Genomic DNA, 12,046 nt, shown 5'->3' on the forward strand with positions numbered 1-12,046 from the left:
AGGCAATACCAAAACGTGACGTGAAATGTCTGCAGATTACCGAGTTGTCACAGAGAATCATCACTTGCATGATTGCATCACTATAGACCCCTATACTGCATGGAAGCTCCCGTTAACTGTTTGCATCCTTTTAAACTAGCTGTTGTAAATGTGAACTGCATGGCCTATTTCTCACCATAAACAGTTTTTGTTGGACTATACAGGTGAAATAGAGATTGTCAGCATTAGCATTAACTTTAGCATTGTGTAGCACTCACATCACTATGATGACCAGCTGCATTGAGGGGATCTTACCTGCACTGGAAAACTAAGTAAAGCCAATACAGTGGAGTTGAGCCGGTACCATGCAGTGGAAAAAAGATCTAACAGACCTAAAGGTCCACATCAAAAGAAGGAATTTTAAAAAATCCCAAAAGGGTAGCACATCCAAAAAATTCAATGAAATGGAGGACAAATTACTCACATTTCCACTTTTTTTATTGGCACACCAATCAAATGAACGCTTACGCGTTTCGGCTATGAGCCTTCCTCAGACCTAAAGGTCCTTACACACCAGGGATGTTTTTTTGTGTGATTAATTCACCCAAAAATGTTATTATTTATGTCATGAGCACATCCACACACAATGCGGATATTATGCAGCGATAAAGAGACATCATTTTTGGAATCAGGTTGATATTTCACCAGGAATCATTTAGATGTGAAATCAATTCCGTTGTTCTGATGTGAGGAGATAATATAGCAGTGTATATAAATAGGGCTGTCGCGATTACAAATTTAAGTTGACGATTAATTGTCACAAATAATTGCGATTAACCATTCAATTGTGGTTTTGGGCATTGAACATTGGAACATAATTATGAATAAAAACTACATTTCTGTTTGGCTTTTAGGCTTCGTAATAAAGAAATTCACAGGGCAGATATGACAAATAACTTAAGGTTAAAGAACTTAAAGAAATTACTGATATTTAATCATTTTATACTTAAAAAATAATAATTAAATAGCGGGAATAGCTAATCTGCAAGCTTATTTTTTATATTTGAAAATGTATGAATATCTTTCAACATGGAAACGATTATGCAAAAAAAAATTGTGTTTTTCTCAAATTATTGCGATTAGACGATTGTGTAATAATTGTGACAGGCCTATATATAAATTACATAGGGATTAGGGAGGTCAAATATACCCAGTCTTCTGTGAATTTCTCTGTAAAATAATGTTGCGAAATGACAACATCAATGACGACATCAGACATCAATCATTTTGCGACGGCAACATTTCGCAGAGAAATACACATTTTTCCCCACACCATATATTATCTCCTCACATCAGAAGAATGGGATTTAGGTTCAACATCGAGAATGGACTCCTCTGGTACCCACCTCCGTGTCCACCAATACCTTCCACAATAGGGACTCAATATAATAATTGGTTCCTCCGACGACGATTGGCAGCTTGTCTCTGCTGTGCATGTCATCGATGTGGGAGTGCGTTAAGGAAGATACAGGACATGCATCCTACATACGGCAATATACAGTATGAAAGAAAGACGTAATACTGACTTGGTAAATGGCCCTAAGGTTAAGCACTTTCAATCTGGCGTGTGGCATCCCGTCCATCCGGGCTATGGCACCGTGACCACAGATCCCATGGCTTTGGGAAAAGTGAAAAATAGACTTCCTGACTTCCTGTGTATAATATATGCCAATGGTCAATGCCCCTGTGCAAGTTCAGACAAAAATGAACAAGGTCAGATGGACTAACAGGGTTTATCATAGGATTGTACGTGAACTAACTGCTCAAACTCCATCTCTCACACGCCTCCCGCCGCTACGTAGACAGATCAGTGTCTCTCCGAGCATGCTGGTGTGTCAGACAAGACAACCCATCTTCACCATCTTTCCTCTTCCCTTGGGTTCTTGTCTCCCCACCTTTCCCTTTTCTCCTCCCACTTTCCCCTCCTCCTCCCTGTCACATCCCTCCCTCTGTCTCCAAGCGGACGTAATTAAATAACCGCTAGGACAAGATAAGGCCCATCAGGTATCATCACTCAACCTTCCGCTCCAGCTCACATGTGTACGTATGCATGCACGCGCACACACACACACACACGCACACACACGCACGCACGCACGCAGATGCCCCAAATAAAAGCAGAAAACAAAAACAGCCCCCCCATCCTTGCATCCCTGTTGGGTGACAGAGGTGCTGAAACACAGGATGGAGAGTGAGAAGGGGGGGGGGGGGGCGGGTACTGGCAGAGGGCAGAAAACGAACGCAGGAGGAAAATGAGGTGCAGTGGAATAGAGAAAGGAGTCTGGAGAGGATGAGGTGACAAATGAGTAAAGACACCCAGAGCGAGAAAGACAACCATCATGAGATGCACAGTGAGTGGGTGAGAGAGGCAGGAGAGAAGAGGGGCGGGGGGGGGGGGGGGGGTATGTGAGCAGCATGTTGAGTGAAGGATTGATAGCTCATGATGCATCATTATGTCCATTGGCTGCCTCTTAAAAGTCTCTGGAGCCTCTCAGCCTTCTAGAACACGATCACATTCTCTCTCTCCTCTCCACCTCTCCCATTCAACTCCTCTACAGTGTTGCTTTCCATCCTAATCTTTTTATTCATCTCTCCTTCTTTCCACCAGCAGGCTAGCACTGCACTGAGCCTATTCTTAGAGCTACTGCAGCCTCTCGCCGCACTGGCGACTGAACACGTGTGTGTGTGTGTGTGTGTGTGTGTGTGTGTGTGTGTGTTCTATTAATACTCTTTCTAGTTATTGCCTCCTCTCTTCACATCTGGGTGACAGCCCGTGTCTGCGGGAGGATGTGAGTGCCTACTGCGTGTGCGTGTGCGTGTGTGCGTGTGTGTGTGTGTGCCACAGAGACAGTCTCTAACTATTAATATCTTCCCTAGTGATCTCACTTCACATTTCAGTGAAACATCTGCAGCGAGACAACGAAAACCAGGACACTTTCTCACACTTACACAAGTCCCAGCACACATGCACATACAAATTCCCATAGGCAAGTGGACGCCACACGCGCCGTACATGGCCACGCATGCCGCAAATGAAAACCAAAATGGTCAGCCACACACCAATTAGAAAAGGTCAAATCCAGACGAATCATTTCTGGTAGTTAGCACATTATTATTATGCCGGGAAAGGTGGTGTGAGGTGATACCAGACACTCTGGACAGCAGTGCGATGCTAAATATTGTCCCTTTGTTCCTTTGCTGTGACAGGAAGGATATTAGAGCCAGCGCTTTGTTCCTGAAGTCGATCACCGTGTAGCTGCTCACCAGAGGGTCCACAAAGCTGATCATGTGATGTCTGCACTGGGCGAGCTCCTGAGACGTCACCTTGTTGGTGATGATGTCCAAGCCTCGATACACCTGAGAACATACCAACACAGCCAATCAGCGAGCATACCAAGCAAAGGGGATGTGACCACCAGCAGCGCAGAAATATGATAATTATCATATTTTATGAAAAAAAAGAAAGAAAATAAAAGTAAATATAGTGCAGACTTGAACTTAGTTCATAGTTAATATATGCTGCAGTGTGTGTTGTCACAGTCATATGTGAGGACATAAAAGTAGTCATAAATCTGAACAGAGCTGCAGTTACTGTACATAAACACATCTGGGTCAAGGATTGGCTGAAGCGAAGACTGCTCCCTGGTATATTCCAGGGGATTTTTCTGTTTACCTGGGGGTGGTTTTACCTGGGGGTGGTTTGAATAGTCAACCCTACAGCAGCGTGTGCGGACACCAAGAAGGCACAAGGACCATGATCAACCTGGTCTGTCATTGGCAGCATTGCGGCCCACACGCTGAACCATAACACACACATAACACCTACACCTTTGTCCAAGATTGCATCACTAAGCAAGGGGCTTCCTCGCAGAATGTTACAGCAGCGTGTCAACAACTACTGCTGATCATCTCGCACACATATGCAAGCTGACACGCGCACACGCATACCCACCCACACACACACAAACAGACTCACACTCACGTTCAAGTCCAGAATGCAGTTTGGAATGTTTCTGAATTCTGATAACTTTACATTAGGGCCTCTCTTAGCGGCGATACTCAGCTCTGGTCCCCAAGGAACACTAATCTTTAGGGCCATTTCCCAGGCAAATCTGATTCAGCAGTCCAAAGCAATGATTTGAATTATCATTTGGTTGTCTCATTATGCCTAACTTTAGTTTCATCCAAGTTGGAATAATGAGACAGAAGTGGAACACGTGTTACTGGTCAAATTAAGCTCTAAAAGGGAAAAACCATAAAGGCTGTTTAACGACTGAGGTCTCTCAAACTAATCGTCAAGTTTTACTGTTAAAGGTGGTTAATGGCATTCAGCTGATGTGCCAGGTACTGATTTGACAGCTTCACTTAGAACCAGAGCGGACAACTACTTTATAGAACGACAAATGATAGAAGGGATGAAACTTCACAGATGAGTTCATCGGTTTTTGGGTTGCATCTGTGAGCTCAGACGTTTTAGCACATCTCTTGATAAGGGAGAGAACATTTTATTATCGAGTTATTTTAAGTTACATCAATTAATCAGGTGTTCCAAAAGGTAAATGAACTGCTGGCTATTGTTAATGCATTCTATAGTCTACCAGCACTATCCACCAAATCTGACTGCTTTCATTCAAATTGTCTGTTCTTAAAGGACGACTTCACCCATTTTCACTCATCTTCATATAATAGATCCTCACTAATGCTCCTGATAAAATTGTGTAATTTTTTTCTACTCAGTCTGTGTCTCATAGGAGGGCTGTGGACACTTCAGAAACCCGTCTACCAGTGAGATCATCGTTAGGAAGGTTTTTTTTCTTTTCTTCAATATTTCAATATTTTGATTTTTATTAACGCGAGAGCAATGGCTTCCATTATCGCAGGCTAACTTTCCAGGAATAGAAAGCTTGCCGTTTCTATTAGCTTGGATTCCCCATCGATGATGTCACTGGTAGACGGGATTCTGAACAGCCCTCCTCTGAGACACAGACTGAGTAGACAAAAATGTTGCCATGTTATGAGCATTAGTGAGGACCAATTATATGAAGACAGGTTGAAAATGGGTGAAGTCGCCCTTTAACTCGATTTAAAAATAATCTGTATGAACTACAGTATAATTCTAGTTCATGTACGATAGGTTGACAACCTATTGGACATGAATAGAATTAACACAATTAACATAATACTTTTAATAAGCTTACTAAGGTGCAACTTGTACCTCATTAAGCTTATTACAAGTATTATGTATATCTGCTGGTGTAAAGCTGCTACTCCAACTTACTTTAAGTCTCAGTTCTTACAGTGCATGGCCGGGAAAAAAAACCTATGCACATCTGATATGACATGATGTCATGCATATGAGCCGTAGTCTGTATGTATGCAAGTATGCATGTACTGTATGTACTGTATGCTCCTCAAAAGCAGACCAATCACAACTCATGCTACGTCCATGTCTACACCTGTCAAATCAAGAAACTTGTGAAATGTAGAACACCAACATCGTGCTTGTGAAGCTCTTTTGTGCTTATAGGTGACGCTTGTTTTTATAAAGATGGTTATTTCCATACTGTCACCAGTCAACATGACATAAACAAACAATACATTGACACCAGTCAACATGAAAGACATACCGTCCCCAGGCAACATGACATAGACATACAGATACACCTTCTGTCTCCAGTCAACTCAACATTAGACATACACTGTCACCAGTCCACATGCCCACAAGCAGCCAACCTGTACATTACATAGCTTTGCCACTGAACACCGGATTGTGATTTTTCTGGCTCACCATTATTAGACTATGGCTAGTTTACGTTCTATGTCATGATGACCTGTACAAAAGGCTGACCATGAACGAGGTCTGGTGCGCACTCGTGGAGTGAGTGCACGTAGGACATTGGGTCCATGCACGCACCGTGGGTTAATTTAGCGCATCTTTGATCTGTCAAAGCATGTGGTGTTTACATCAAACAAGTTGCTCAAACGGTTCATGTTAGGTTTGTGTGCGTTCACGCAAAACACACCACACAAACACAAGTGTTGTACTGTACTGTGCTCATTCAAGTCTTCAGTAAAAACCCTTAAAAGGAGAGAAGTTGTCAGTGTCCTGTGTTCTAATGAACACCCCTGGAGTGAAGTGGGGAAGCCGGACCAGCCAGCCAGTATAGAACAGTCCAGATACAGTCCTTTCACTTTGCTCTCACTAACATAACCACCACTGCATAAGGACATGATTCAAGATGATTCAAAGTCAATTAATTGGTTGGCTTGATTAGTCAGTTTGTACTAGTTAGTTGATCATGTATGTTTTTCTATACTGATTGAGCAATTGACATGCACTTTTCTGATACTATAAGTAAAATATTCAAAGAGGTGATTTTGCATCACTGCATGTGGGGAGCTCAAATTTGACCGATTGTCAATTAAACTACAACTACTGTAGTCTGTAATCAATGATCACAGGCTTAGTCAACAAAGTCCTTGAATATTAGTCGACTAACAATATATTTAGGGTTAGGACAGCTAATTGATACAATGAAAATACAGAATATGCACATATATCCTGATATTGAATTTCTCATGTGAATGTATACCTTCATTTAAAATATATCTATTATTACACAGTTTGTCTGAGTGAACTGATACACAAGTCGATGATTTGTCTGAAAAAAGTAATCCTGTGTGAAGTCTGGAAGCTTGTGGATGCAGCGTACGGTATTTGGGCTGTGCTGCTGCACGCCAAAAGCTGGGAGCAAGTCAGAGCAAAGAAACCCACTGAACCCAGCTGATTATTTATTTACAGCAGCTATGCACGACACCACTGTCACTGAATGAATGAATGGATGGATGGATGGAATATTTTATTAGACAGAAATGTAAACAGCACGGTGGTACAGTAAGACATTTAGGCGAAAAAGGATATAAAAAAAAAGGTCCTGGGGACTTGTTTCCATTGTGGTCCTATGTATTCAATTCATCAACAGCGCATCAAATATTACACATTAATAAAACGGCGGTAGAGTAAGACACCTCCTTTCAAAAGGGAAATATAACTAGCTCCCCTTGTGACCTTCTGATAGATGTTTTTTCAGACCAATTTTGAAAGAAACCAGTGATCCACATCCTTAAATGGATGGTGTCAGGGCCGTCCACATTGTAGTAGCAGAGGATAGATAGATGGACGGATGGAGTAGTTTTGAAGAAAACAAATCTGGGGAAAAGGAGGATAAGTAGAGAGTGGAAAGAGGAGAGAGACACAGAGACAGCAGTGAGCAGACTACAGCCGAATTTACAGCAGACCTACAAGCTCATATCGCGGCTCATGCGCAACACGTCGTGAGCTTGTAGGTCAGCTATTTATGCCGCACGGCACTATCGTGCGACGAAGTATGAATCACGCTTGAGAGACACTGCGTTCCGGTCTAAGAGAACAGAACGCTTTCTGAAAATCATCACTCATAATAACCCAATCAGTCCCTCTACGCTCACACTGAGACTGTACAGTGATGATGACGACGAGACAGGCTGATGGCTGTCAGAAAAGAACAATAGAAAGACAGTCATTCAGATTGGACTCAAGCTTATATAATACGTTAGTATTTGTTACGGTGTGGCTCTGTCTGTAGGAGCCTCCAAGAGTCTGTCTATATCTGTGTGTCCGATTTGTACGGAGCTAATCTCGCAAACCGCAGGACCAATCGGAGGCTAATGTCTTGTGCACACTGCCAGTACGCTAGTGAAGTACTGAAAAAAGGCTGTATATGTGGCAGGGTCATACATCATACTGTAGATGTATGACGTCACAGGCTGGCCACAGGAAGTCCAAGAACCACATGGGTACGCCGTTCCCATGTAGATTTTGAGATCCGATTGTGTGTGTGTGTGTGTGTGTGTGTGTGTGTGTGTGTGTGTGTGTGTGTGTGTGTGTGTGTGTGTGTGTGTGTGTGTGTGTGTGTGTGTGTGTGTGTGTGTGTGTGTGTGTGTGTGTGTGTGTGTGTGTGTGTGTGTGTGTGCGTGCGTGCGTGCGTGCGTGCGTGCGTGCGTGCGTGCGTGCGTGCGTGCGTGCGTGCGTGCGTGCGTGCGTGCGTGCGTGCGTGCGTGCGTGCGTGCGTGCGTGCGTGCGTGCGTGCGTGCGTGCGTGCGTGTTAATTTGCCAGTCTATGAGGGTCATGCGTCTCTCATTCTGAGCCACACTCCTCGACTGCTCCCTGGTTTGCATGCTTTTGTTCCTCCAAACAGTTCCTCATACACAGCCAGAGGGGCCCTGCAAAACACACAGACACCCACCCACTCGAACCCACACCACACTATTCACAAGGGTCAGCGCAAATCTCTCTCTCCCTCCCTCCCTTCCTTCTGGTATGTGTGTGGCATCTTTCATTAATAACCCCCCCACCCCCCCTCAAACACACACACAACCTTCCTTGTCTCTCTCCCATGGTTCTCCCCTCAATTTCCCCATTTCCACCATCTCTTTCATATTCACACTAACTGCCTCTAATCCCATTTTAAAAAAACACTAAGCTCAGATTTTTGTTTTGTTTTTCCAGCTCAGGTTAATTTTAGCCTGCTTTATTAAAAAGCTATATAAACAGTAAAGCTTTCCAACCTACCATCTCCTCACTCTCCTCCTACTCTTCGTTCTGTCTTTCTGTCCATTGTTACCTGCGGTAGGTCTCAGGCATTGAAAGGAGGAACGTGGGATATACTTAATTATAAGCTCTCTCTCAGTGTGTGTGTGTGTGTGTGTGTGTGTGTGTGTGTGTGTGTGTGTGTGTGTGTGTGTGTGTGTGTGTGTGTGTGTGTGTGTGTGTGTGTGTGTGTGTGTGTGTGTGTGTGTGTGTGTGTGTGTGTGTGTATCCCTGTTTGAACCCATAATATCCATGTGATTGCATGTGTCTGACTCAGAACACATGTCTGTACATTGTGTAAAAGCGCTAAAAGATTGAATGGAATCAAACTCAATCTTAATGAGAACAAGTGGTCCCAGGAGCGAACCAGGCTCAACAACTTAAGTGTGATTTATACTGTCGCACGACCGGTGACACGCAGTGAAAATGACCTCAAAGGCTATTTTCGAGAAAAGTGCTGAACATTTTCGCCTGTAAATGGCATGACCAAAGTAGGGACACCAGGTTTAAAGTGGTTTTAACCACTTAAACCCCAGCATCCGAGCTTGTCGATCGGCTGTTGTCAGCTTAAGCTTTCCCCACAATAACAGAAAAGAAAACAGAAAAGACACTGTATATAGTATAGAGCCCTGATGGACTCAACCATAGGGTTTAAGTAGGACTCAACCATAGGGTTTAAGTGGTTAAGACAGGAGGGTAGGATGGACAGGGGAGACAACAGAAAAATGAAAAGAGTCACTTGTGGAAGAGATAACAAAGAGGAAGAGAAAAACGCCTCGGGGAAGGGAAACCGAGAAAACAAATTAGCCTCAGACGAGCCGGTGAAAATGAGCCACAAATTACAGCGTCGCCCGAGCTAGCGGATTGGTTACTGAGCCGAAAGGAATCAAGGATAATATCTACATATTTAATCCAGTTAGCGATTATATTCTAAACAAATCTGAAAGGGGAAAATGATTAAACGCTTGTTGTGAAAGTACAAGCCATTACATTTGTACATGTCTTTTACATTTGAAAGCTTTTTAGTTTTTACTCTCCCGCAGTTAAATTGCAGTAGGCTTTATAGACTAGAGAAAGTGTTTAGTTTAACTGAACACTTAAATTGACTTAACACATTTTACAACCTCAGAGTTCAACTAACATTCCTGTCTATTTTCCTGTCTATACTGCAAAAGCCTTCGGGCCATGCACAAGAAAGAACTGAGACTTAAAGTAAGTTGGAGTAGCAACTTTACACCAGCAGATATACATAATACTTTTAATAAGCTTACTAAGGTACAAGTTGTACCTTAGTAAGCTTATTAAAAGTATTATGTTAATTGTGTTAATTATATTCATGTCCAATTAGGTTGTCAACCTATTGTACATGAACAAGAATTATACTGTAGTTTATACAGATTAATTAATTTAACCTGGAGAGTAAAAATTAACCAGATTAAAATGAAAAGGGTCAGTATGTGCCTAGAATATAAGCCACTGCTTATGCCTACTGCTTCCTGTGCTGGTGAGAATGTGAATGGACCAGATCGTGTGGAGGCGGTGTGAGTCAAGAGAATGATGGACAGACAACAAACGCTGAGGAAATAATGTTAGGCTGGTGTGTGTGTGTGTGTGTGTGTGTGTGTGTGTGTGTGTGTGTGTGTGTGTGTGTGTGTGTGTGTGTGTGTGTGTGTGTGTGTGTGTGTGTGTGAAAGAGAGGGCACCACAGACAATGAGCTCAGTGTTCCAACTTTTTAGTCTACAGTCGGCCTGCCTGCCCAACCTTACACCCAGCACGAGACAGCTGCTCCCCTTCTACAACACGCACGCACGCACGCAACACTTATAAAGGGAGAACAGGGTCAAAGAGAGAGACAGAGAAAGAGAGAGACAGAGAAGAACAAAGAAAGAAAGAAAGAAAGAAAGAAAGAAAGAAAGAAAGAAAGAAAGAAAGAAAGAAAGAGAGAGACCTGCTGTAGCAGAGAAAAAAAACCAACAGAATAAATGAAAGAGGAGGCTAACACATTAGAGAGAAGAGATGGTACAGATTATTACAGTCTGGGTAGACGGGTACAAAGTGTCCTTAGGGTGACCTCTAGACACCGACAATCCCAGCCTACTTCCTTCCACATTAAACACACCAACTGTAGGCCAGCATGCATTACTTTTATCCACCCTTTCCAAAAACCTTTATTATTAAACCCTATTTTTATCCAGAACATCCCTCTCACCCCCCACCCCCCGCCTCCATCCTTCAAATCATCCCTCCATCATTTTATCCTCCTCTGTGTCTCTCTCTCTTCTCTCGGCAGGGAATGGCCCAGTAATGCCAGACTAATAAATCATTCATGACGTTGTTCTCCACCTCCCCCTTCTCTTTCTCTCCTCCATCCTTCTCTTCCTCCATCTCCTCCCTCGTTGCTGCACTGTAGCAGTGACCGCAGCAGACATCGCCACGCCCACTGACTGCAATTTACAGTGCATGGATACACAAACGCACATTTGCATGTAATAACAATATATAACTCGCATTCTCTCAATAATGCGCACAGACTCACATATACTGTATATAGACAGATGTACACAACTTCGATTGTGTCGCTAATGTACAAAAAGCTATCAAGGAAATTAATGAAAATGGGAGGGAGACATCATCATCAGAGTTAAAATGCAGACACATACATCAAAACCCAGACAGTTCACAGGCACAGCCACTTCAGCAGAGACAGAAAAACAGAGAGAAAATCAAAGACAGAAAGAGAGAGAGAGAATGATGTGGGACAGATCAGAGAAGGAGTGGATGGATACAATTCATCTCTGCTAAGAATCTGAGCGTGGGATGACTGTCACATTGACACACACACACACACACACACACACACACACACACACACACACACACACACACACACACACACACACACACACACACACACACACACACACACACACACACACACACACACACACACACACACACACACACTAGGGCAGGGCTCCACCAATACTTGGGGCCGGCCATAGCCGGAATGGGTAGAGAGGCCACATGGGAAACAGAAGGTCCCAGGTTCGATTCCCGGTAATGTGTCGAGGTGTCCCTGAGCAAGACACTTAAACCCTAACTGCTCCCACCCCTGCACTCGAGTCTGCCCACTTGGGCAGCAATCAGCTGGGTGAAGCTGAAAACCGAATTTCCCCTGCAGGATCAAATGGGTCTAATCATTATTACTGGATTTTTCGGGCCAATGCTGATATATCAGGGAGCAAATAATTCTGATAGTGACATATCGGCCACACAATATATATGGCAGGCAGTCGAGCAGGTGGGCAGGCGCAGATATCCCATTTACGGACTACGCTGGACTGCTCGTGCCCCGTGCCAATGGCATAGTCTGAAG

At 43.4% G+C, this 12,046-nt stretch overlaps 1 protein-coding gene across 3 annotated transcripts in view; it reads right to left on the minus strand.

Annotated features, from left to right (window-relative positions):
• LOC308095939 (tRNA dimethylallyltransferase-like) overlaps positions 1–12,046 on the minus strand; it is a 38,786-nt gene that overhangs the window by 18,482 nt on the left and 8,258 nt on the right. Inside the window, exon 2 of one of the 3 annotated variants that reach the window (XM_080443115.1) lies at positions 3,304–3,396. The exons of 1 other annotated variant lie outside the window; for it this stretch is intronic. In XM_080443115.1, coding sequence (XP_080299241.1) covers positions 3,304–3,396 — 93 coding nt within the window. Of the gene's footprint in view, positions 1–1,385; positions 1,580–3,303; positions 3,397–12,046 lie in introns of those variants that run through there. One more of the 3 variants, XM_080443117.1, reaches the window with a different exon arrangement.

The sequence above is a fragment of the Gymnoscopelus braueri genome (assembly GCF_963280865.1).
Source record: "Gymnoscopelus braueri genome assembly, chromosome: 11".
Lineage (NCBI taxonomy): Eukaryota > Metazoa > Chordata > Actinopteri > Myctophiformes > Myctophidae > Gymnoscopelus > Gymnoscopelus braueri.